We start from the raw sequence: 27,616 nt of genomic DNA, 5'->3' as shown, positions 1-27,616 counted from the left end.
ATGAATTACAGTACCTATAGGTTTCAATGGAATTTCCCCTAAAAACTCCAAAGGGAGATTATAATACCATTTTCACCGGAAGAGGAAAAACCATCTATACTGTCTGCATTTAAACACACATAGGAATGAAGACTGGCATTTCAAAGTAAAGGCCATGAACTTATACTTGCTACATAAAGAGGAATGTGAAAAGGCTAATATTTATACTTGCTACATAAAGACGAATGTGAAAAAGGCTAATATTTCTAAGTCTCGGTGTGTAGAAAAGGAACCTGAGAGTTTGAAATATTTGGGAGAAAAATTCCACATGCAAGACAGACATCCAAAATGGCTCAACATAATTTATTTTTTTTTTATGTTAAAATGTACAGAGTTTTTTTGAAAGTACTTGCTAGAAAGGGGAAAAAAAAGTGATATTACATACAAGGAGAGGAAGGGAGACCGACTGGCCCAGGAGCGCATGACATGGAGAAATACAAAGGCATCTAGGCACCCCTTCCCCGTAGCTTACAAGTCACCATGAACAAAGTACAAAGAGGTTACAAAACAGGAAAAGCAAATATAAACAGACAGGAATAGACTTAGCTTCATTTGTACATGCGGCTTTTAGAGGCATCTGGAGCTCTATTCACACACTCTAGAGATCTCTTTAAAGAGAATTTTTATCTTTCTTAAAATAGTTTTTAATATTCTACAACAAAGATAAAAAATTTTAAAGATGGAATGAAATGAAAAAGCTCTTATTTTAAAAGGCATCAAAGTCACTAACAGTGAGTTTTTTAAATTTCTTTTTTAGAAGATTACCCAAGTTATCTTGCTAAAAATACATTTTTTTTTTAAACAGAAGTGAAAAAATGACAGGTACCAATATTACTGTGTTGGATAATTTCTTTCATAATATAGAAAAGAACATTTTCTCTACAATAGTTCTACAGTCACAAAAAGGCTTGTGGAAAAGGGAGCTGCCCGATTGAATTTTTTTTTTTTTTTAAAGAAACAAATAAAACCAAACACAACCGCAAACCAACAGAAACTGAATTCACGGCCCTCATTTCAACAGCTTCTCCTTCTGCCTTGACCCACCCTCCTCCCAATATACCTCCCTCCCGACCCACCCCATCCCCACCCCAACCAGGAAGCAATGACATAGCTGAAGATGTAGGGAGAGGGCAGCACAGTGCACTTTCTACATAGATGATTGGGAACTGGAAGAGTATATACAGAGAAACTGGGTCCTACACAGCCTTGCACATGCTCAGAATTGATAGCGGTTAAGATGTGGAATTCTGCCTTTTTCTACCTAACACATTTAATTGAGAAAGTCAATTAAAGTGTATTTAAAAAAAAAAAAACAACAAACCTGTGCATTTGAAAAAATTTAATGCCTAATTAGTACTTCAAAAATTTATCTATATAAAATGTACAAATAAAGGAGAGAATTTAATGCTTACAGGTATTTCTTTAAGCAGTACTTCCCCCTTTTGGATATTTGACTGCACATACCGAGTGGTATAATATTTTCCATCTTCTAATGATGGAACATATATATAGATATATATATATTTTTTTTTTTTTTTTTACCTATCCCTGGAGCAAGTAACAGGAAGAGAATGGGCGAACTGGCTGCACAAGAGAAAAGATAATGGAGTTGGGAGCAACAAAGGAACCTGCTAAAACCCTGCTGTCCAGATTTGCCCTACTATGCTGGTGGTTGGTTTATCCCTCTTCTCTTTTAACCACTCACAGGAGAGGGGCTGGTGCACTCTGATTCACAGGGAATGAACTCAGGATCTCAAGAAAATGAAAACTAGAGGTATGTATCATTTAAGTAGCTATAAAACTCACACCATGATCTCCCTTAAATCATCTCTTCCAACATAAAATAAACAGTGTCAAATGTCTGTCAGGTATTTTTCAAATCACTGAAATGTACAGTCATCCATCAACACTTTGTATAAGAATGTAAGAGGCTAAGCACTGGGGACTGCTGTTTGAGTTTAGTCAAAGTCAAAGGCTCAAGAATCAAGACCCTTAGCATCTCAAAGTACATACTAAAAACAAGAGGCTGCATGGAATATGTGTGTTATGGCTGATTCACCAGGTGGTAAAAAACAAAGAGGTTAATTTCCTCTTTTTGATTGTTAACTGACCATCTCTATTCCTCCAAGGCTGGATTAGGATTGCAAACAGCTTTCCTCTGAGATTCTGCTGTTAATTGAGACTTACAGTATTTTTGTGTCTCTGAGTGCTGAGTGGGAATAGTAAAAAACAACCCCCCCCCCCAAAATTATATTACACTTGATTTAAGAAAAACAAACATTTCAGTGAAGTCCATCTATAAAGAAACATTCTTGGGGAAAGGTTTCAAGAGGTCAAGAGGGGTGTGTGTGTGTGTGTGTGTGTGTGTGTGTGTGTGTGTGTCTGTGTGTGTGAGTGTAGGGAGTGGAGGGGATTTTAAAAGGAGAAGCATTTTCCTGCCTCGCTTTATTAATAATAATAATAATAATATTAACAATAATAATAAGTTTAAGGAGCTTGGGTTGTTCTCCATGTCCCCATCCGAGTCTCCCCTAAGTGCCTCCTGCTGGAATGAAGTAGGAAATGAAAGGTTGGGTTTGGAGGAAGGGGTCTCGTTAACCCCCGAGATGTATATATAACATTTAAAAATGACAACATTGGGAGCTGCAAACAGTGAGGGGAAACATACATTTTAAAATAAAATAAAGATAATTCACTTTTACACAAATTCTGTCCATGTGGTATGTAAAGAAAGTAAGGCTCTTTTTAATTATGAAAAGATTTTTGTGCATGTTTCCCCTATCCCCAAATCCATTTTTAGATGAGTTCTATTGTAAAATGTTCAAGATTATGAAGAAAACCAAAACCCAGAACAAAATGAACCCCCCAAAAAAAAAAAAAAAAAAGAGAGAGAAGACCAGGTTTTCTAAAAAATAAAATAAACCAAAGAAAAATTCCTCTAAATCTACAGCAATATTTTAACTGGAAAAAGGTCCATTTTTCTCTGGTTTGTCAGTATAAAAGGTTCCTTTATTTATATATATTTAAGTTTTTAATTGCAAGTTCATCTTGCTCATCTTCTCATGTAAGGTCCATTGAGTGACTGCTTGGGCACACCAGCAGCGTTCATGTAGCTGTGATGGGAGGGGCCAGTGTACATCATGTTTCCATGAGGGTTTGGCTGCATAGGCTGCTGGGTATAGGCCTGGCTCCCCATCATCCCCATCTGCATCTGCATAGGATACTGTGCTGTCTGGTTCATGTAGGCAGGGTTACTATGGTAACTGCTGTTCATCATGGGCTGCGTCATTCGATAGCTGTTCATGGCATTCAAGGTGTTCATATTCATGGAATTGACATTATAGGCAGGGGTCGGCATCAAATTAACCCCCATGTTCATGCCACGCTGAACAGCCAATGCACGAGGGCCAGCCTGCATGGCAACCGCTGGTGGGCTGCGGCCATACAGCTGCTGCTGGTGGGCAGCTGCAGAGGGCAGTGGCGCGGACTTGGAGCGGATGGAAATGTGCCCCTTCACTGGCATCTGCCCTTGCAACCTCTGAGTGTGAGGAATGCCGATGTTGGTGGCAGACATGTTGCACTGTAGCAGAGGTGACGTGAGGTTCATGGTGGTGGATGCCAAGTTTGGGGGCGGCGTCATGGTGGCTTGTGCTTGAGGGGTCCCAGCTAATGGATGAGACGGAGCTAGCTGAGCCAGTCCTGTATTAGACAAAGAAACACTGGTTGCATAGGAAGTCACAGCAGGAGAATGGCTATAAGGCATGGCATGAGGGTCCATAATGGTGTTAGTCAGCTGCTGCAACTTGGCTAGACTGAAGGTGGCTGATGGTTGAGAGTAGCTGCCGGCACCAAAGTCCCCTGGAATCCTCTCATAAATACTTATGTTCCCAGTGCTTCCAGATTCCGGTATCTCCATGATCATAGGCGCTGGAGTGAAACTGTTATTCATACTACACTGTGACAGGGGGGGCTGCTGCTGGGGCGGGGGCGGGGGCTGAGGCTGCTGGGGCTGAGGTGGTGGCGGCGCCGGTGGCTGTTGCTGCTGCTGCTGGGGCGGCGGAGGCTGTGGTGCTGGTTGCTGCTGCTGCTGCTGCTGCTGCTGCTGCTGCTGCTGTTGCTGCTGTGGTGGTGGGGGCGGCGGCTGCTGGTTACTGGGAGGCCTCTCCACCACACAACTCTGAGGTGACTTGATGTTGCAGTTGGCAGCAGCAGGCTGGACGTTGTTCTGCTGCATCATGCTGCAGCTGTTGCCCATGTTTGCCATTTGCTGAGTGACAACACAACTGTTCTGGGTGAGGCTGCTGGAGGAGGACAACCCACCATAGGAGCAGCTGCTCTGGGAAGAGTTAGTCCCACAAATGCTGCCACCCATCGTAGAATCGTAACTGCTGGGGTTCTCATAGTTTTCTGTGGTGCTCTCAATGCTGCCCAGGTCACTGAAGCCACTGTCCACCACCTGCTGAGAGTGGTCTGATACGGAAGGCACATCCATCATGGGGCTGGTCTCCATGTTCTGCATAGAGGGTGCGGACAGGGATCCTTGCTCCGGGCTGATCTGGGTGTAACCGCTTTCAAGGGCAGGCACGTTGGGACTACTGACTGAACGGACTGATTGGCTGGGATGAGACTGAACAGAAGATATCGGGCTATTATGTTCTGAAGCGTGGCAGTCTTCCACCATCGACATCTGAGGGTCTTCATCGGCCTGGGTGTAGCTCTGCAGGGTCTGACACGCGGCCAGAGTTTCTTCGCAGTCCTGGTAGGCTCCCTCATGCTCGTTGCTTTCTTCTTGAGTCAAAGACTGCACTGCTTGCACGGTTTCCAGATCCAGTTCACTGTGAGGAATCTCTTCCTCCTCTTTTAGCTCAATTAATTCTTCTTTAGAGTTTGAATCTTCTTCATGATCGTCCTCAGACCCTGGCATGTGCTCTGATACCATGGATGTTTCGTGGGAAGTCTGTTCCTCTTCAGAATCTGGTTCTGTTTCATCTTTATCCTTTATATTCTCCCTATTGCTCTGCATATTAGTATCTAAAAAAGACTCCTGGCCACCAGGCTCCTCTTTGACATCTTCTCTAACGGGCTGCTCCTCTAGCTCTTTTTTCTTGGTAGATTCCAGATGGCCGTCGTCTTCATCATCTGCATCATGGTCTTCATTCTGGTTTGTCTCTACAGCCACCTCATCCTCTTCCTCTTGCTCCTGTTCTTCCAGCTCTTGCTGCTCCTCCTCTGACTGCCGCTGCTCTTCTGAGACACGGGGCTTCTCTTCCTCCTCTTCTATTTCGGGTTCTTTCGTTTCAGTCTCGGGACTGTTGCTATCCACTGGAGATGCCGCTCTAACTTCACTGCTGGTTGTATCTTCTTCTTCTCCCTCTTCAACCTCTTCCGCTTCCACATGCATCTCCTCCTCATCCTTCCTTTCTTCTGTTAAAGGCAAGTCTTCTTTTGGTTCAACAGTCTCTTCATTCTCTTGAAGTTTGGGTTTCCGTCCCGGTTTAGGAATGGGAATGGTGGGCTCAACAATGCATTCTTGGGTAGAAACGGGTAGGATTTCCCGATTCAACTTAAATCCTGGTTTGCGACCAGGTCTTTTCTTCCAGTGGATTGGTTTGCGGCTCTTGCCTTTGGGCCATCCCTTTTTCTTTTTCATAGGTGTGGATGTATCTGGCTCAAGCTGAGAATCCTTCACATCACATTTTCTCAAGAGAGATACTGGCTTTAGAACAGGAGTGTCTACACAGAGGGACAAAAAAAAAAAAAAAAAAACACACACACACACGCACGTTAAAAAAGTTAAAAGATTTTGTATATTTTCTAGTACTTTTTTCTGAGACCACATGTGCAACGGGAATGATTTTATTAATCATCACAAACTCCTGATTACCTTCTCTTACAAGCTAAGAATCTAAAGGAGAAATCTAATTAATGACATCTTTTAAAGTCACGCAGTGAGCTGGCAGAACGATGAAAGAATCCAGGTCAACATTCTGTTACCAACCACCAGTTAAAGCCAGTTCAGGTTTATCATCACCAACTGCATGGTTTTGTAAGTTAGTCTAAAATACTCAGTTTTATCATCTAGAAAACAGAGATAAGCTGTGTAAAGATGCAAATACTCAATAGTTATTACAACTACTTTAGACAAGCTGTCTTTACTATGTAAGTTACAAATCAACTCATTTCTTCTTTTTTGTTTTACCCCTGTTTGCAATTTATATTATCTCTCTGGCTTTTTTTTTAGTTTCCATAAAATCATGACTTCAGGTAATATCATGAGTTAATTACTCCAGGCCATGACTAAGCAATCTGACATGCTCAGTCAATGTTGTGTTTGTATGGGAACAGCTGCAAGGCATTTAGTCCCAAATAAATACTGACCGGAAAAAAAACAAGTTAATGACAATGATTTATCAGAAATAAATTTGATATTGGTATTATTTTCTCCCCATTAATTTTTTTCTATTTTTAAAGATTGTAGTAAACTACGCATAGCATAAAATGTACCATTTTAACCATATTTAGGTGTGTGGTGCATTAAGTACCTTCACATTTCCTATTAATTTCTAAAAGGAGGAACACCAAGCAAAAACAGGATCTGGAGAGGAGAACTAAGAAGGTACAGTTAGCAATAACTTGAAAATAAAGAATGGAAATGGTTGCATCAGAGAAAATTTGTCCAAGTCAATAAGAACTTAAACGGGGGATACTATTTGAGCTACAATGATCCAAGGCAGAAATTTTACTGAAGTGCCAAATTTATACAATAAATATTTAGTTTAATATATACATCACAATAAAAGAACTCAGTCATCTTATCACTATTTAAAACTATTTATTATATAAAAACAGGAGAATGGAGAAAACACAAGTTTCCACTAGATATGAAATTGAGTGGATTTATTTTTAAGAGAAGAATAAAAAAACTCAGTTAATAAAAGCTATACATCCACCAAGAGAGGACAACTAGATTTCTTCAAATTCACCCACCAAAGTAAAAAAAAAAACTCAGTCTGACCTTATGGTGAGGCAAACATTGCAGCTGCAGGCAGCATGAGGCACTGGCAGAAACTTTAGGGGAGGATGAACTAGTCTGTGACCTAGCACATTTCTGAGCCCATTTCTTTATCTCTAAATGACAAGGCTATTTCAAAAGTAAACCATTGGATTTTTAGCTATGCCATAAAAATTGAGCCTATTTTGAGGCACTGTCACCATTTTTATTAGAAATTTACTACTCGTAGAGAAAGGCACATTAGAGATATGATTCAGATATGATTCACATCCTGAACAGATGTGAGGCAAGTCCAATTTACATGAGTCGGATCTTAGAACCATTGTAGCATGTATTCATTTAACAATATTTACTGAGTGTCTATTTTAAGCACTCAGCATACAACAATTAGCAAAACAGGTAAGTCCACAAGAGTGTACTTTCTGGTAAAGGGTTATTACTTCAAGATCTTCCTGAGGCTAACTCCAATCCACCAACTAACGGAAGATTCAGATAATGGCTGAGAAAGGAGGAGGCAAAAAAGAACAATTTCCTAACAGCAAGATATTTTCTCCAGTGGAAAAACTAGGTCCTCAGTTGAAGGGAAGACTAGAAAAACACTTTTTAAAAGGACAGAGGACTAAAGGAGAAAATGGGGATGAATGTGCTTGACACAAATTTTTAGAGATTATCAAGCCGTCCTTTACTTGCTTAGTGGGGTGTGTCACTTTTCAGCTTTTTTGTTGAAGGGTTTGCAGTTATCACTTGAAGTGTGTTTCTTTAGAGACACTAAAACTACCATAAGCAGCGGGTTCTGTAAAACATACCATCAGCGTCATCGGACTCTTCTTCGTCATCTTCATCTTTAGACTTCCTCTTAGAAGAGGATCGACACCTGAGCACATCCTGTGAGGACAAACGATGGAAGTATCCTCTAGAAAAGAGTTCATTTTCATCCTCTTCCTCTTCTTCCTCATCAATCTCAAACGTGGGTTCTAATCGTGGCATTGGCCTCTCAGAGTCAGAGTCTTCAAAAGGTTCATCCAATACCTCTGTAGTCTCAGAAATCGTTTCTGTGACCACGCTGCTGTTGTGGTGTTTGCGCTTTCGGATTCTCCTTCTTCGGTGAAGAATTGGTTTCTATTTAGAAGAGAAAGAAAGTATTTACAGGAATTAATACTAACATTTCTATTAATAACAAGATTAATAGTTTTTAAACCTACTCAAATCAGCCAACAGACATTTTGAATATTATTTCAAAATACTGTACCATAAAGTATCACAGAAAGATGGTGGATAACTGAATAGAACTTTATAAAAGGCATAGAGAGCAGATATTGTAATTCCCTTTAATAGTTCAGTTAAATTTAACACCCTAGGGAATTGCCTATTTCAATACTGAAATGACACAGAAGCTAGTCCTTTAACTTCTCTTACTTCAAGAGGGGGAAAAAAAGGACTAGAACACTTTTTGTTCGTCTCATAGCTCTCTGAAGATCAACAGAACTATTAGTAAAGCTGTATGCCATCTTCATGAGCTACCCATAAGGAGTTATGGTGAAATGTAAAAACATGGAGCTGATGTGTAATTACCTGATACGAAGTATTTCAAAAGTAATAAATCTGTTACTGGAAAGTGGTACACTGGGCACAATTTTGTACTACGGTTGATCTAATAATACCTTAAATTACACAACAGATAAAACAAAATGATAGAGACGATGCACCAGAAATAATCTAATCCAATCTCCTTACTCCAGAGGTGAGACAGGTTACAGGACCTGTGTAAGGTCACATACACAGTCAGTATGGAAACGGTTGTAAAAGACAGTCTCTGACTCCCAGTCTGGCGCATTTCTGTAAGAACTTCAGGTATTGTGTACATGATCTCACTGCCTGTTACGATATTCTCTTTTTTACACAGGGAAATAGCACAGTTTTAAAAATAGGCAATAGAAGCCTGGAATGGCAAAGATACAGTCTTCCTGATCACATAATGAATGGCAGAGTGAGCCAGGGTTCAATTTCTCTCCGCTTCAAATTTACTAGTCTGTTTAGTTGAAGTACAATTTTCAAAGTAGGTTAAACATGTCTGGCTCTTCTCTTTGGAAAAATGGCTGACTCTAGGACTGGGACATAAAATATACAAGATAAGCTTAGATCATCTCGCAGTACTAGGAAGTAAGGAAGTGCTCAAAAAAAAAAAAAAAACAAACCCAAAACACCTTCACAACGATGGGGGTACATATTAAGTTAAAGGGACACAGAAGTGAAGACTCCTATGGCCAAAGCTGGAAGAATCTGAGGAACAAATTAAATAAAGTAGTACTACTGGTTTATAACTCAAAGTGTAAAGTAAATATCTGGGTCCATGCTGACATAAAGAAATGCTTGAATAAATAAGCAGATGGGGAAAAATGGATAAATCTCCAAGCAGAACTCCTATGGAATACAGTGCAACTCTCCACATCTTAAGCGTGGCGGGTGGGCAGTGTTGCCTTCCAAAAAGTACAGTATGGGAGAGGGGAACAAAGGAGTAACTTTACAGTGGAGAAACCGACAAACACAACCTCAAACCCGGTGATCGAGACTAACCTCAACAGTGATAAGTCATATTGACAGTAATACTCTTGTGTTTGGTGTGTGCATGTGTATACATGTACACACGTATCACACACCCTTTATATGATAAGAATGACACTTTATCTCTGTGGTCTTCTTCCCCCAAACCTATTAGCCCATTCTAATATCATGAGGTAAATTCTAAAATACCTAGCCAGTACTTGTCAAACTGTCAAGGTTGTCAAAAACAAGGAGTCTGAGAAACTGTCACACCCAAGGGGGCCCAAAGAGACATGGCTACTAAATGTAATGTGGTATGCTAGATGAGATCCTGGAAGAGAAGAACATAAGGGAAAACTGAGGAAATCTAAATAAATATGGGCTCTAGTTAACAAAATATTGGCTATTTGTGACAAATGTACTATACCAACGTAAGAGGTTAATAATAGGGGAAACTGGGTGTAAGGAATACAGGAACTCTCTGTACTTTCTTCGCAATAATTGCATAAATCTCAAACTGTTCTAAAATTAAAACCTTGTATTTTTATATATAGCCCTTTTTTTTTCATAAGGCTCTGCTTAAGGAAAGGAACAATTTCACTGCTTTGGGTGAAAGCTGTCACCCTTCTACTACACGGTGTTTCATCCAGGTTGCTGAGCTCAGTGTGGCTGGCTTGTGGAAATGCTTAAAGTTCACTCCACAGCCTGGGGTAGTTCTGGTATACAGTTAACCAGAACTTGTTTTCATCCTCTCATCGCATTTATAAACTGGTTTCATTCAAACTTTGCAAGATGACAAATAGAACTGAGAAAATATTTTCACAACCAGGTTAAGTCAAACCACTGGAAGAAAGGGGGGGGGGGGGGAGACAGAAATGGGAGAAGAGACCACAGGGGGTAAGTCCCACTCAAGACGAATGGCCTCACTCAGAGCACCCCCGACACAGGGCACCACTGTCCATCAAACTGTCAAATATTTCTCTCCTTTTCTAACATAAACATTTCCGATCTATATATGCTTTTAAAATATTTTACAAATCCCTAAAAGTCATGATCAGAACATCAAATCAGCAAGCTAAAAAAGTTTGTCGGCTCTTAAATAAGCTCATGGTGTCTATGTTCATTTCCATGAACCAAAGAAGTCCTATACACATTTCAAATGTTCACAGGGAGGATCATAAGCTACAATACACCAAGGTATAAAGTCTAAAAAATACACACTAAGAATTTCTACATTTACTTTCTCAGAACTCTGGGATAGACAAATGTATATAGTAAGCTGCAACTGGGGAAAGAACAGACAAGTCGAAGAAACGAATCACAAGAAAAGCCTTACCTTTCTCTTCAGTGTGGGCTTTGTAAGAATTGGTGGGGAGCTGGACCGAGGACTTTCTGGCTCTTCTTCTTCCTCACTACTCTCACTGAAGCCTCTGAGGAGAGCCCTGTCACCGTCACTATAGCGACGGGGCAGCCTCTCATTGCCTTCTGGTAGTCTACACTTCAGTGCCTCGGGGCTCTTCTTTAGCTGTCCTCGCCAGAGCTCAACCCCCTCACTTAGTCTTCTTTTGGGAATGTCTGGCTTCCCATCCTGGCTGGGCTGCTCCTGAGAGGCTGCTGACTGCTCCTCACTTTCAGTGTATTGTTCTTGGGAGGTTTCTGATTTTTCCTCACATTCTCCATATTGTTCCTGAGGAGCTGATGTCTCTTCCAAGAGCAGTTTAGAATCTTTATCACCAAAACGTTCCTGGGTTTTTCTGTTCTTCCTTCCCCAGCGGCCTCTCCGAGATGGCTGATTGTTTGCAGGAAGACTATCACGAGGAAGGACTTGCTTGTTCAGACGCGTAGAACTAGCTGGTGCCATAACTTCTGGTTTCTTTTCACTTTCTACTGAAGAGTAAGAATCTTGCTCTTTGTTCTCCCGAGATGCAGACTTTCCCACCTGATTTTAGAAAATAAAACCATGCTGGTTAATCTTTCAGCCTTATTCAGTTATATCTCCTATTTGACCTCCTAAATACAGAGATAAGAAAACAAAGTTTTAAAAAAGAAAAGCATAATTTAGTAGCTATCATGAATATTTCTCATGTGTTTGACATTGCTTTAAATGCTTTATAGGATACATTAATCCTCACAACAATTGTATGAAGTGTTATTATTACATCCTCATTTTACAAAACGAGGTAACCGAGGCACAAAAAAATATAAGTAACTCGCCTTAGGACATGCAATAGCAAATATAGAAGCTGGGATATAAACCCAGGCAGTGAGACCCAAGAGTTAGTGCTCTTAACCACTATGTAATCCCACCTTCAATAAACAAAATGAACAGCATTGTTCTTATAAATGTTAAATGATATAATTTTAAAATTTATCAGAAATAAAAATTTATAAACAGAGAGAAGATGGGCTCTGGGGTATGGGCAAGAGAAAAGGGGTGTTTGAAAAAAATGAAAGAAAATTTCTGTAATTATTTTGATTTATTTTTATTCTGAATATTTAATTTCATTTTGAAAATTAAATTACATTAAACAGGGGCATGAAATTGTTTACGTTTATCAAAGGAGGACATAGATTTTTAAAGGAAGAAAGCACGGCTTTAAAAAAAAACAGAGAAAGGTAGGCATCATGTGACAAAAAATACTGAAAACTATACAATGTCATACAGTCCCTCATTAACCCTTTAATGGCTAAAGACATCTGTGTACCCACTGAACTGTTTAGTGCTCTATTAGAACATACATGTTTACATTATTTCCTTAATGTTTTACTTTAAGGAAAAGGTATCTTAATTTGTTTTAACAATGGTCAGAATTAAATTCAGATTTGTCAGTTACTACACAGCTTAAGATTTAGCCGTTTATCAGCACTCTGGTAAGAAATATTTAGTTCTACATAACACATTATTACAAATTTGAAGGTCTCCTAATGACCTAAGGCTTAAAAATATACAATTTAAGTAAACAAAACCCAGCTTTCTTGAAATCTCTATCACTGTAATCATCTCTGAAAATCTAATGTGAATTGATGGTGTTGGTTTAAGATATTGTAACACATATCACAAATAATCATGAAAACCAAAAATAGAGCCTTCTGTTATCAAAAATAGAGACTACTCATGCCCTTACACTTGTCTCTAATTCTCTTTCCTGGCACTGCAGCTCTTCGTTTTCTCCTTCCTCAGCCTCCTCTTCTTCCTCCTCTGAGACCACAGAATTGGAGACTATGACAGGGGTCCAGCGCAAACATTCTGGATCTACATCTACAGGCCGCAAATTCAGCTGAAGCTTTGCCATGTGATCCTGGATAAGTTTTTCCCGGCGGATTATCACAAATCTGGAACCAGAGCAAAGTTTATAGCAATCAACAACGTATAAGAGTACCTAACAATGAATATGGAGCTATAACCCCTAGAAAACCTGGAGATGATGATAAATGCTTCAAAAATAGCCTGCCTGGGAAGATGAAATATAGAAGTATGCCACCATACAAGATAACTAATACAAAGTTGGACACATACTTCATACTCAACAACAGCAATGGATTTGGTTATTTTAACCATTCACTGTCTCATACTTCCCAGCTCTGGAATTTCTGCTACTCTCCTGTACACTATCTCCTATTCTCCATCTTTCTAGCCCAATGCTTCCTTCCTTTCTCTGTGATCTTTTCCCAATCACTCCAGATAAGAGTGAGCTGACTTTCCCTTGACCTATATTTTATTTTATACCACATATAATGGAAATAAATCATGGACATATATTTTATTAGGCATTATTTCTAGAGTTGTTCTCATTACGTGAAGAAGCTCCCAACATTAGAAAAGATTCAGTAGCTTATGTCCAAAAGTTAGAAGAAAGACCAGAAAAAACAATTTAAAAAAAGTTTAAGGTCAACGGTATCAAGGATCATAGAAAGGAAAATGTCGTCTCAGGATTACCAAATGTATTAGTTTATTATATTAGTTTATACCCTTTCATTGATATTTGGCTGCCTGATCCAAAAACTTCCACCTGATTATCTTTTGAAAGTATAACAAAGGGGGGCGCCTGGGTGGCTCAGTTGGTTAAGCGTCCGACTTCGGCTCAGGTCACGATCTTGCGGTCCATGAGTTTGAGCCCCGCGTCGGACTCTGGGCTGATGGCTCAGAGCCTGGAGCCTGCTTCCGATTCTGTGTCTCCCTCTCTCTCTGCCCCTCCCCCGTTCATGCTCTGTCTCTCTCTGTCCCAAAAATAAATAAACGTTAAAAAAAAAAAAATTTAATAAAAAAAAAAAGAAGTATAACAAAGGGATGTGATACTCACTGATCACTACGGAAGTCCAGCATTCGTAGGTGGTGGAGTGTGGAAGTAATGTCTTGAGGACAGATACCTGTCAACTTGCTTAACTTCTTAATGCTGATTTGCTTGTCATTTTGGTGATAAAGGCACTCCAATATTACACTTTTCCAATAAGCCATGTAGGAAAGACGACCTAGATCGGATAATGGTTTCTCTGGAGACCCTGCTTGGCCTTCACGCTTTGATAACAAATAACCTAAAGAAACCACCAAATCACAAATATGTCAGTGAGCCTAAAATAGGCTAATTCACCAAAATAACAATCCCCTCTTCCACAACCAATCTAAGTAGTACAGGAAATAATAATTTCAAAAGCAAATTCCTCCAAGAAAAAAAAAATTAAAAAATTACTTCAACACAAATTTGCAGAAGATTATGTAATTTATATATACTGAGAGAACATGAGGTTAGCATTACTTTGTCTATACTTGCTATAAACCACATTGTTAAAATATTCAAACTTAAAAAAAAAATCATACAACCTCATATTAACAGGCTACATAAGATTAAGGCAATAATGCTTTTTATTTTATAGGGGAACCACTCTTGCATGTTTTACCTGGACCACCAGCTGGCAACAGCTATACCTGAACTATTGAACAGTACAAAAGGATGCCTTAGTTTTTAAATAATTCTATCTATTAAGATTATGATTCTTCTGCAAGTGAATTAGATGACAATTTCTCACTTCAGTCAAAGCTCTCTTTGCAATTACCCGTCACCCTAATTCTTGATAAGTAAGGATGTCAGCGTGGGGCTGTCACAGTGAGTGTATGGTGGCATTTGTCCTCCTGTCTAGAGCATGACTCTCAAGATCAGGAAAAGAAAGGCATAAGTTCTAAGAAGAAGTATCAAAAATGGAGATGGCAGAAGAAATGTAGTTTTTTTGTCATCAAAGGAAACTTTATTAAAGGCAATCTATAAATGGTAATGTGGGAAATTAGGTTACATTAGGAAAAGCAAATGAAAACAATTAGTATAATAATCCTAGACTATTGTTTATCTCAAATATATAACAAATTTTCCCCTAACTTTGCTGTGTAATGGAATAACACATCCAAACATGAGTTCTATTTCAACACAATATATTGATATTAAATAACCTAAGCTGCTCTCTCTACTACTAATCCAAAAAGGCCAAGAAAATATATAAAATAATCAGTGGCATATTTCCAATAAAATATGGTCAGAAGTGCAGTCTAAGGCCAAGTGGAATAAGCTGTGCTGGTCCATCTTGAGAATTAACTTCTTACCACTGGTGATATAACCATCTGATACTTAGAAGAAAAACCGTATCAAAATATTCCCTCAAAAATCACTATTTTATTAATCAATATAAAATTTATTGTAAACATATATTTACTTTCTAAGCAAGACTATCAACATGTTCCATGATGACTTTTTTCAGAACTGTTCCTTTCCATTTTTAAGTCAGATTATTTCCTATATTTCCTATAAATTATTTCCTAGATCATTTATTTTTAAGACTTTTTTTTTTTAAATTTTTTTTTTCAACGTTTTTTATTTATTTTGGGGACAGAGAGAGACAGAGCATGAACGGGGGAGGGGCAGAGAGAGAGGGAGACACAGAATCTGAAACAGGCTCCAGGCTCCGAGCCATCAGCCCAGAGCCTGACGCGGGGCTCGAACTCACGGACCGCAAGATCGTGACCTGGCTGAAGTCGGACGCTTAACCGACTGCGCCACCCAGGCGCCCTATTTTTAAGATTTTTAAAGGTGCACTGCATATTTTAACCACGAGGTAGAGTCTGTAAGTAAGAAATGATGTATACACTTTCCCAGATAATTGAATAACAAAAATAAGGCAAGTCCTGTACTTTACTGTATTAATTTAAGTAGTTATACATGTGTTTAGTATTGTTGTTAGAATTAGCATAAAACTAAGTTCCACTGTAAGTTAGCAGTTGAAAATTAAAACTATTTGCAAAAGATCACACAGAAGTTAGTATTCAGTATAAGCTATTTTATTTTATTTTTTTGAATGTTTGTTTATTTTTGTAGGAGAGAAAGAGCATGAGCAGGGGAGGAGCAGAGAGAAAGGATGACACAGAACCCGAAGTAGGTTCCAGGCTCCGAGCTGTCAGCACAGAGCCCGGCACGGGGCTTGAACTCACAAACCATGAGATCATGACTTGAGCTGAAGTAGGACGCTTAACTGACTGAGCCACCCAGGCACCTCCGGTATAGGCTATTTAAAAACATTTCATGTCCAATCCAAAAAAAAGAAAAAAGAAAAAATTCATGACTTTAGGTTTTAAAGTCCCATACAGCAGTACAACAGAAGATACTAGCAACCAATAAATCATCTGCAAATCTTTAAAAATATATACGGAAGGCCCACAAAAAGAGATAATGAGAAATGGTATTATTATAATCCTTACTGAAATCGATGAGAAACCTGCCATAGCCCTTACGCTGGTACTGGGGAAGAATCATTATGCAGGAAACGTTGTACTTCTGCTGGCAGTGCTTTTCCTGGTAAAGAAAGTTTTAAAACAACACGCTAGTAAGACTGAATAGTAATGCTAATTATTAAGAAACAAAGACTAACAGTCAAAACCACAGCCCTAGTCCTCTGAGAATAGCATATGCATCAAGGAAAAAATACCCCAGTGGGAGGAGACAGGACAACGTTAAGTCATTGTCACTACCCACAAAGCAACCATCCCAGGAGAATAAAAATATAAAATAAAATTATGCCATCCAACACCATCTGCAACTCAAAAACAGTATGTCATTGCCTAATATGAACAGAGGAATCTCAGTCCCAATCAATCTGCAAAGCTATAGATGATTGGTCAATGTGACACTCCAGAAATGGGAAAATTCATCAACTATTTCAGGGATTCTTTTGTTTCCTGCTCTGGTGCTACATAGGGCAGTCCCATCTCCCCATTAGTTGTACCTAACTTTACAAAAATAACCCCAAAATGTTGTGTACACTTTTAAAAATAAGGCAATATATATAAAATTATATTTAACTTCTGAAATAGCCAACAGAAAGCTGGTACTTTCCACTTAGCCATTTCATATACTTAGATTTTACCATAGGCCAGCTTAAATAAAAGTACATCTTTTACGTTGTTTGACTACAAAAAAACACCTTTTGTTCACCCCAAAAGAATGAAAGACTATAGGAAGGGAAGAAAACATCCGTTAATAAAAAGGGCTTATTCTTATTTCTGTGCTTCAAATTTAAAGTAGGAAGAGCAGACTTAAACTGAGAAAGAGCTCAAAGAGGTAATGACTGTGTTTATTTCACAAGTTCTATCTATTATTACCATGGGAATAGAAGTCATTTTAAAACTCTTCCTCTTGAGTATAACCGGCAGCTCATGTTCCTAGGAGACTACAGTCTGTTGAATGTTACTAGATACCTTCTAGCCTTTGGTAAGTTTCTGAATATTCCTTCTATTTTCCTTTCCAAAAGCTAGATGGTGCCCAGAAGGTGCTGCACTTTGTAGTGTTCTAGTGAGAACTGACAAAGTTTGCTTCAGATTTCCGTGTGAATTCAAACATATTTTAAGCTGATATACTTACTTTAGAAAAGTAGCCAACAAGGTGGCAGCCCTTGACATCATTCTGTGTTAGTACATAAAAAAGAAATGGCTCCACGTCATAATAGAGTGTTTTGTGGTCAAGAAACAACTTTGCCAAGAGACACAGGTTCTGACAATAAATGGTACTCACATTCCCATCAACCTAGAAAATAATAGAACAAAATGGTCAGTAAAGTCGCTCTTTAGTTCTAGAACAATAATACACATTACTTACAAATACCTGTGAGTATCCACAGTCCAGCCTAAGAGGGCTGTCAGTGATCAGAACCTGGAAGCTATCCTCTGAAACAGCAGAATTACGATACCTGCTGTTGTAAGACAACTAAATATATAAAATACTGCATCTCAACAAAGTATGAATAGCTAGACAAGGAGATGATGACCCTTTTAAAAACAGCACTTTTTGCTTTTATAACAAGATCGGTTGCAGTAATCCTTCAGACAGCAAGCTGATTTGATTCATTTTTTAAAGTAATTCAACAAAAGATCTAAAAGCAGCCTCTTCTAAAATACATTTGTTAAGTAAAACAAGGTATAACTATAGTCCACTCTATGCCAGCATCCAAAAGCAATGCAGTCTGGCTGCCACAATCAGATTTGCCCCGAAATAAAGCTATTTTCAGGAGTATTAACTATTGCCAGAGGCATCAACCAAGCAGGTTCCCTAGGTAGCAACCTGGCAAATGAGAGATTTCTTGGAATCAGGATGGCCAAGATCAGGAGCACCACTGTGTATTTCTCCTGACACACCCCTGGGTTGCTGGAGCTTCGAGAGCTTGCTCTTTTACACAAATGCCAACAGATACCCACATTAAACCCTAAGACATCAATATTTCAGGATAGAAACCTCAACAATTTAAGTAATTTCATATTACTTCTTTTAAAATATACACCAATATATGCTTAAGGCGAGAAGCACTTTGCTCTTGGGTATTGTAGACCACACCCTTATTCCTCCCCCCGCCCCGAGGGTGAAGAGATCCACTACTTCTCACCTAAAATGAAGGCGCAGGGAAAATCAAGAAAGTTAGAGACTGAGTGATCCCCACAATCTGAAATTCTATCATCACAGTAATTAACAGAACTGAGCACATGGCAGGTGTTCAATTAATACCTGGCAGTAAAACCATGAACTGAGGATCTAGAAACTAAAACCCCATGACCAACAACACAAAATCACGGACATAGCCTAAGTCATATCATCCTGATGAAGTAAGAAATATATATTTTTATAACTTTACAAAATACAACTTACTACAGTTATTAAATATCTCTACCAAATATTCCTTTAAGTGGGGCAACAGAAATTTTTCATTTAAATACCATTATTTCATAGATTCTAAGACACAATTTTATCACATCTAAACATAAAAAATCATTTGGTATTTTATAATCAAATGGAATCCTGAAATACAGAATAATTTATTCTGAGATCAAGATTGTGACCTCGGTACAATCTGGATTGGCCTAATTCTGCTTCTCCTATAAACTGGATTATCAGACTCAAGAGTGAGTACAACAGTAAAATAACATTGCAAAAAAGACAACTACAATTAGATACAGTATAGGTGGTACTGCATTTGAAATGATAGGAAGACAACTATAAAACATCTACTTTACCTCAAAGACAGAAATATTATTTTTTCTGTAAATCTCATTGGCAGGAGGATGGAACCAACCACATTTCTTCATGTGCTGCTGGAGAATAGTTCTACTTTTCATGTATTTTAGACAGAATTCACAAAGATATAATTTAGGCAGCCTGTAAATAATAATTAAACAAAGAAAGACAGGACTTTTTATAAGACTGTAAACTTTCACAGCTATTCTTTTTTGACTCTCATTACTATTCAAGTAAAAAGGTGGAGACTGTCTTATCATCCCCATTAACCAAATGAAAGACAGAAAACAAACTAAAGACAAAATTAATTTGGTTAATAGCATCCAACTAATTAATAGCAGGAGGGCAAGGGTGAGAAGATACCCGAGATTCAGTGCTCTTCCTATCAGACTAGTAATTCCTAGTCGTCTTAAAAGCTACCCACCTGGCAGACAATGAAAATCTCATATTCTCCCCTCCTTGATAATCTCTAATAAGTAGAAAATAAAGTCTACCTTCAAAACACACCAATAAGAAGATTTTGTCAAGCTATATATTTTCTTTGGTTCTTTATTTGATCATTCTTTTTTTTTTTTTCCCAAGAAAATACACATTTGTTAAATACCACTGATCTCTGAACAACATGGGTTTGAACTGCATGGGTCCACTTATAAGTGGATTTTTCTTGGTAAATACAGTACAGTACTGTAAATGTATTTTATGATTTTCTTAACATTTTCTTCTGTCTAGCTTACTTTATTTTTATTGTAAGAATATAATATATGGGGCATTTAATACAAATTATGTGTCAATTGACTGTTTATACTATTGGTAAGGCTTTTGGTCAACAGGAAGCTATTAGTACTAGTTAAGTTTTGGGGGAGACAAAGGTTATACATGAATTTCTGACTGCACAGGTTGGGGCCCCTAACTGTAGTGCTGTTCAAGGGTCAACTATACTACAGTGTGTTAGGCCTTGTGCTAAATGCACTAGGGACAGAGTGCTGAGTAAAATGGATATAGGGTGGGTACTATAAAAGCAGATTTTATATTATCTTTTTAAGTATAAAATTATAATAATGAATATGTTTTTTCAAGTTAGGACATACTGCACTACCTCCTTCCTTATGAAACCCCTGAAATTCTGGCTTTTCCTCTGGTTAAATATCACATTACATCCTGTAACTTAAAAGTCTATTATTCAACAAGTGAAATAAAAGTTCAAATTAATCTTTCAGATATTCTAGTATTAATTTGTATTTATACAACAGTATTGCTATTTTAGCAATAATTTAACAGGACTTCTTCTTTACAATGTTCCTTTTATGAGGAGCTAGGCAAGAAAGTGACTGGATTAGTTCGTAAGAAGGAATATAACCTAATTAAAATTTATACCTGGTTTTAGTCTAATCCAGAAGACCACATGGCTCTTCTATTATAAAATACACACTTCATTTATCCTCAGCACAGAGACTTCCCTGCATCCTGAACTGTGTGTGTCCAGAACTGGTCATGCCTTGGTAATCGGAGATCTGATACTATCTTTAAAAACTACATACACAAAAATACTGGATATGATGACAAAATATATAATCCAAATAAATTTGTCTCTCAAATAAGTAAGTATTGAGGCTGAAGGAAATTTTAATAAACCTCATTAATTTAGTTGCTATCAGTTTGGACAGCTATGCTTTAAAAAGATTACAATGGAATTAAAGAAAAGATTAACACACAAAAGGTCTAACTTGTTAAAGTGTCAAGACCACACTACTTTTTCAAGTACCACTCTGGAAGCCACATTTTTTAACGTTTTTTTTTTTTCATTCATTTTTTTGAGAAGACAGACTTTTTTTTCCATTCATTTTTTGAGAGACAGAGAGAGCACGAGTTAGGGAGGGGCAGGGGGAGAGGGAGACACAGTATCTAAAGCATGCTCCAGGCTCTGCACTGTCAGCACAGAGCCCGATGAGGGGCTTGAACCCACTAACTGTGACATCATGACCTGAGCTGAAGTTGGCCACTTAATGGACTGAGCCACCCAGGTGCCCCAGGAGGCCACTTTTAAAACTTAATTATACTTTATCTGAAAACATCTAACATTCAACCAAGGCCTTTGCCAAGGTGTATTTATGGAAACACTAGTCCTGTATGTAATAAGTGTTTCATGCTCAAATAAGGGTGAAAACTGCCAGTCAGTGCGCTAAAAGCTTCGAGGGAACTATTTCAGTATAATATTTCTAAGTGTCTACAATATCTAATACTGTTTTTCAACATCTCTCATATTAGACAGACCAATACAACTCGAAATTCTATCATTAATACAAAAGTCATTCCAAAATAAGGTACTGAGTAAAACAAATAATAAATGACATCATAAACTGAAGTCAAGAAACAGGAACCAAGGGCATGAAAAAGAAAGGTTTCCTAGGCAACTGTGCTTATTTCCTTTGCATGTTGCTTCAAATTCCACTACTCAGAGAAGGAAGGGCAGTGAGATAGATGGCTTCCCCCTCCCCCCTTTTTTTAACGTTTATTTTGAGAGAAAGAGCAAGAGAGGGGAAGGGCAGAGAGAGAGGGAGTGATAGAATCCCAAGCAGGCTTCATGTTGTCAGCACAGAGCCCAATGCAGGACTCGATCTCACAAATCATGAGATCATGACCATGAGATCATCAAGAGTTGTTGCTTAACGGACTGAGGAACCCCGGCGCCCTGAGCTTTTTCCTTCCTTACCAACCAGAACTAAAAAAAAAAAAAAAAAAAAAATCACAAAAGGAAATGGCCGCAATTATTAACTTCATCATTAATGTGGGCACTAGATATCCTGAGTCTCAGAGCTGACCCACAACTGCCAGATTGTTTTACTGAATATGTGGATTTTGAATAATTTCTTCTTAAAAAGGAAGGTGGAAGGTAATTCTCCCTATGTAATTAAAGGCATCCTCCTCCCTCCAACTACTCTACTGCTTACCTTTATTTACCTGTGCTAAATTCTCAATGAGCAGTTTTAACTTGCTGCAACATGAAGACATAGAAGAATCCATGAACACAGTTTCACTTTGAGAGCTAAATATTACAACTAAATTTTCCCTACAATGTGAATCTGAGAAACATAGATAAAATCCTGGGAAAAAAGGAAGGGAGAGAGGAGTGACAGACAACTAAAATTTCTAGATTATGCTAAAGATAAATGCCAACTTTAAAAGCATCCAATTTAACTTTTACGTCTTGGTACAAAGACATGAAAATAAAGTACAGCTTATTTCCTAAGGCCTATGAAAGAAGGTCTAATTTTTAAAGTTCTTGTAGTAAGCAAGTTGTTCAAGAAAACACAGGAAGCAATGAAACCTATAAGAAAATTACTGCCAAGTCTTATCTGGTGAATTTTAAGTTCATGCTATTTCCTTGGAATAGCAAGATGTATGACATTTTCTTGATTAAAAAAAAAAAAAAAAAACTTTAGCAAATCTTAGTATTTGAAAAATAACAAAGTAAAAGCGAATATCATAATCTACTTTACTCCAATTCAGCTCTTGCTGAAAACATTTTAAAAGCCTCTTACTTTATTATAATCAAGCCCACTGGAATGACACTATTAGTCTAAAGGGAATCATCTGATAATAAAACATTTTGTTTTTCCAGGAGTTTTAACAGTACAAATGGCTGAAGTTTCCTTGTTGAAAAAATAGATCATATAGGAAGAACATGAGATCACATCAAATGAAGTATAGTCATAGAGTATGAATACTCTTAGCCCTAAAGATGGCTGCTGCTTTTTGTCATTGTCTTCCTGACAGCCCTAGTCCTTGACTATCAAATAGGTGTATGGTTGCCTAGATCAACTGCATCATGGGATGTAGCCTCCATCCCTAAAGTTTATTCTAAATCAGCCACTCTGCTGACACCCTCACCTGTGAAGTCAGGACTAGGCTGCAGCTATGTGTGCTTTAGAAGCATTGCTTCCCTTACTTCTAAGATGACACAAATACTCTTCCCAGGAATTCCTACAGTATCTTCTTAGCTTCTGAACATTGCCCAAGATAGTAGCAATTTGTGTGACCATTATAAGAGGTCCACCTGTAGTAAAATTTTAATACAAATTCTATCAAATATTACTTAAATAAAAGATTATGGTACAAGCTATGTGAGATCAAGATAGACACACAGATGCTATATGGAGCAGGGCAAGCTCAGTGCTTAAAAGCTATGGCTATGTGGTAAGAGAAAAGTGAGATTAAATCCTGGTCCTGCTACTTGGAAACTGCATGGTCTTGAGTATGTTTACTGGGCCCTGGTCTGGAAAATGAAGAGAGTAATATCCACCTCTATACAGAATTATTCCAGAGATATTTAGTCCAGTACCATGCTCAATGATGATAACTAAAGATACTATTAATTTATGATTAAGACTATGAATAATTTTATTCTCCTTTCATTCATTTTACTTCATCATTTAACAGTCATCCAAAGACCCTAAGGATGTTGGTCTTTAGTAACTGAGGCTGTACATAATCTATGCATCAAATCAAGTCAGGAACAGGATCAAAAGGGAGAGGAAACTTCCTAAGCTACTCAGTTATATAGAACCCATCCTTTAGGATTTTAATGATCTTACTGTAAAAACGTTATTATAAAGTTAAGTTCTAAACAACTCGGGAGTAGAGGATATCCCATGATCACAGTTACTCTTGCCTTCAGCCCATCCATGTCATGTTTTATTGGCAGAGTGGGGCTCTCTATGAACCTGTCTGCCATGTATGAGCATCACACAGCCCTGTTGGAGAAACTTAGGGTTAAAACTCTGGTTTATACTATTCAATGTCTAAGACTTAATCATACTGCTCCACATAAAGTAGCATTACTGCTTCACTGTTGTTGATTTTGTTTTGTTTTGCTTTTTTTTAAGTCAGGGATGTAAGATTACTTCATATACAATGCACACACAAATATCTGGATATTATGGGAAATAACGCATAATCCCACTTCCCAAAAGAATATCCTTTTGGGATTCTTTTTTTTTAAGTTTATTTACTTATTTTGGGAGAGAAAGAGAGAGAGCAAGAGAGAGAGAGAACCCCAAGCAGGTTCCACACCATCAGCGCAGAGCCCGACGTGGGGCTCAAACCCACAAACTGTGAAAGCATGACCTGAGCTGAAACCAAGAGTCAGACGCTTAACCGACTGACCCACACAAGTACACTGAGATCTTTTCTTTTTCATTTGCCCCAATTGTTCTGTTTTTGCATGCTTTGGGATTTTGAATTTTTAAAAAAGTCCTTAAAACCTGTAACAACAAAAAAATAACTTCGAATTTGGCAAAGAATAGTAAATAGTCATTAACAAAATAAGGATATAAGTTTATTATTTGGAAAACATTAAGAGTTCTAAACATTTTAGCCAACTCAATTTTAATAGAACTCAGAAGTAAAACAAGCCTAAACTCGTTTAAATTAGACATATGGTTTTTTCTTTTTTTTTTTTTTTAAATGTTTTATTTATTTTTGAGACAGAAAGAGCATGAGCAGGGGAGGGACAGAAAGAGAGGGAGACACAGAATCCGAAGCAGGCTCTAGGCTCTGAGCTGTCAGCACAGAGCCCGACGCAGGGCTCGAACTCACAAACCACGAGATCATGACCTGAGCTGAAGTCAGACGCTTAACTGACTGAGCCACCCAGGCACCCCAATATATGAATTTTTTCAATGTAACTAAGATAATTATGAATAGAGAAAAAGTCATAATTACTAAAGAACCTATTAAACTACAGAATATTTTCTTGGAACACGGCACAAAGAATAAGGAAATGTACAGAAAATGTCTAAAATTTTATTTAAGAAAGTTGATAAATTTTACAGTTCTTATCACACTGCTGCCGTCTGCTATGATTCCTACTTAGTGGTTATTTATTTTTCTGCCTGCAATGCTTATTAAGAATAAGCTGATAAGCAATTCCCTCAAATCTTATTAAGAAATCAGGTTCTAGTGACAATCTAATCAGAATAAAAAGCAACATTTTTAATGAAACCTTTTCATATCTCAGAAGACAACAACTTCATGGTTACATTCTCATTATTCTCTTAAAAGTGTGTGCTGAGGCTGGCCCTCTAGTTCCATTTCTAAGTCAATTTCCTCTCCTCCCCTTGAGTACAAGAGTCAAGGTGCCAACGGTTTCAGTCTATCTATACCACAATCCGTGGAACAGTTGATATATGCACATGTTGAACAAACTTTGTTGCCTAAGTTGAGCATGCTTTTTTGATTTGAATAGCTTGCAAAGAGCTCACTAAATAAATTATAATAATAATTTACTTTAAACCTGATGAAGAAATTAATTCTTCAGCATATTTCTTATTGATCCTGTAATTCTCTGGCTATCCAGAACTCCTGAGGAACTGCCTTGAGTACCTGAGCTCTGTAGGTAGTTGAGGAATTTCCTGCCCTCTTTTAACATATATAAATATAAATACATAATCACCAATAAATATAATTTAATGTTCTTTTAACAAACTCATATTAATTGTTGTTATCCCAGGATATAAATAGAATGCTGCCTTAAAGATCTAACATAGTGTTTGGGGTTAACTGACCTTACGATAATTGGCTCTCAGTTGCTGTTTTATAAACTTGTGTGTTAGTTTCCTGAAGTTTTGCTTTCTCTTCTTTTTTTTTTTTTTTTTTGTCACTGAGGTCTATGTCTATAGCAACATTCTCACTCATTTTTTTTCTACTTCTGCTTAGGTTTGGAAACCAACTATCAAATTACACGGACAGAAAAAGTAAAAACAATACTGAGTTTTAGTTTTTTAACAAATATACTGGCTTATTCCCAGCTTCTGGTAATAACCCATGTTAAAGATCTCTGTATACTGTAAAGTACTAAATAAATTAATGTCGTTATAATTATTTTTGCTAATGTCTTAGACTAGCAGTGTTACCAGACAGGTAAAAAGCCGAATAACGAGAGTACTCTGAACATATGTTTAACTCACAGAGCACTTATTATTCCTCACAACACTCTGCTAAATGAGAAACTTGAGATATAAGTAGTTTACAGATTAAAGAGAACATTAATGTAACTGTCACATGTCAAAGTTTAATTTTTTGACCAAATCTTACTTTCCAACTCTTTTAATTTCAACCCTAAAGGAAAAAAAAAATATCTGACATTTTTGAGCACTTAATCATTTTCTAAGCGATTTACATGTTTTAACTCAGTGCTCAAAATAAACTCTATGAGGTAAATACTATTTTTATCGCCATTCTGCAGATGAGGAAACTGAGGTACAGACTAGTTGGGTAACTTCTAAGGTTATACAGCTTATGAATGTCAGAACTCAGTCATGAAACCAATTTGGCTTCACTAAACATGCTGCCTCATCCCAAAAAGCTGGTGACTGATGACTTTTTAATGTCAAGAAACCCAAGCTATTTACATGTAACATAACTGTATACCATTTATCCAAGTATTTCTGGGAAAACAAACCATTCACTAGATTTGTTAAATCATAAAAATTTAGATAAATGGCTACGCAGTGAAACTTGTAAGAATCTCTCTCCAATTCTTAGTGTGAAGTATGAAGGCAAATTTCTCTTAAAGAAAAAATGTTCCCCTTGTCATTGTGACCATGCGTCAGGTTTCCAACTTTAAATAAAAGCTTTGGACAGGTTACAGAAAAGAAAAAAGAAAATCTAAAGCCAACTGGGTTTAAGTGGCTGCCAAAATATCCTGTTACTATGGACATTTAAAAGCCACCAGTTTCCTCAAATATGTAAAGATGAGCCAGACTAAAATGTCCTCAAGATCTAGTGTTGGGAGTTCTATGAATCTAAAAACAAAAGGTAAAGGGTCTCTCAAAACATACCTTGAGTATTCTTGAGGATATGGGGAGGAGTACCAGGTGTGAATTTCATACTTCCCAAACTCAATGACAGAGGGACAGCGAACTTGTGGATCAGGGGGACCAGTCACTCCAACTTTCTGTGCAGTCAAAAAATACATCACAAAAGTTAGCTAAATTAAATACACTGAGATAGATATAAAAAAAAAAAATTTGAAACTAAACATCTTCTTAGGATTCCACAGAAGAACAAAAAAAGCCAGAAATAAGCTAACAAGTTTTGAAATAAGCTGTCTTATTCTTTGTAAACAGGGTACTTTAATGAAGAACAAAAATGCTAATAAATCTTTTAGAACCAAATGCAGTTGGTCTCATTGCATATTCCATATTTAATAATACTGCTAATATTTTCTGCATTTAAATTTACTCCCTTAATGACTGAGTTATTAAAGAGAAACTGCTGGCATTTGGGGATAGAAGATAGAGCACAATTTTTAACAAGGAGGAAGAGGGAGCTCTGTACACTCGCCCACGTCATACATACAGTGCCTCCCTCACCTGACAACAGAAACGACCTACTAAACATGTATGCACACAGAGAAAAGAATGACTTTCTGGTTTGGGAAAGTAGATAGTATTAGAAGAATATGACAAAACAAGTATCAAAAGAG

General features: G+C 37.6%; 1 protein-coding gene across 5 annotated transcripts in view; it reads right to left on the bottom strand.

The window, feature by feature from the left end:
- Positions 1–321: 321 nt before the first annotated feature.
- The window catches only part of KAT6A (lysine acetyltransferase 6A), a 114,053-nt gene continuing 86,758 nt past the window's right edge, over positions 322–27,616 (bottom strand). For 4 of the 5 annotated variants that reach the window (XM_053901020.1, XM_053901023.1, XM_053901021.1 and 1 more), the window contains exons 9-17: positions 26,970–27,085; positions 19,131–19,272; positions 17,491–17,652; positions 16,332–16,425; positions 13,894–14,125; positions 12,718–12,925; positions 10,929–11,531; positions 7,858–8,170; positions 322–5,772 (exon numbers count right to left, since the gene is read on the bottom strand). In XM_053901020.1, the coding sequence (XP_053756995.1) occupies positions 3,092–5,772; positions 7,858–8,170; positions 10,929–11,531; positions 12,718–12,925; positions 13,894–14,125; positions 16,332–16,425; positions 17,491–17,652; positions 19,131–19,272; positions 26,970–27,085 (4,551 nt within the window). In that variant the 3' untranslated portion in view covers positions 322–3,091. Of the gene's footprint in view, positions 5,773–7,857; positions 8,171–10,928; positions 11,532–12,705; positions 12,926–13,893; positions 14,126–16,331; positions 16,426–17,490; positions 17,653–19,130; positions 19,273–26,969; positions 27,086–27,616 lie in introns of those variants that run through there. The other variant, XM_053901024.1, reaches the window with a different exon arrangement.

This window comes from Panthera pardus, unplaced genomic scaffold (assembly GCF_024362965.1).
Source record: "Panthera pardus isolate Hobbes unplaced genomic scaffold, ASM2436296v1 HiC_scaffold_13, whole genome shotgun sequence".
In the NCBI taxonomy this organism is placed as follows: domain Eukaryota; kingdom Metazoa; phylum Chordata; class Mammalia; order Carnivora; family Felidae; genus Panthera; species Panthera pardus.
Note: the sequence above shows the minus strand (reverse complement) of the source record. Positions and strands in the feature narration are given on the sequence as shown.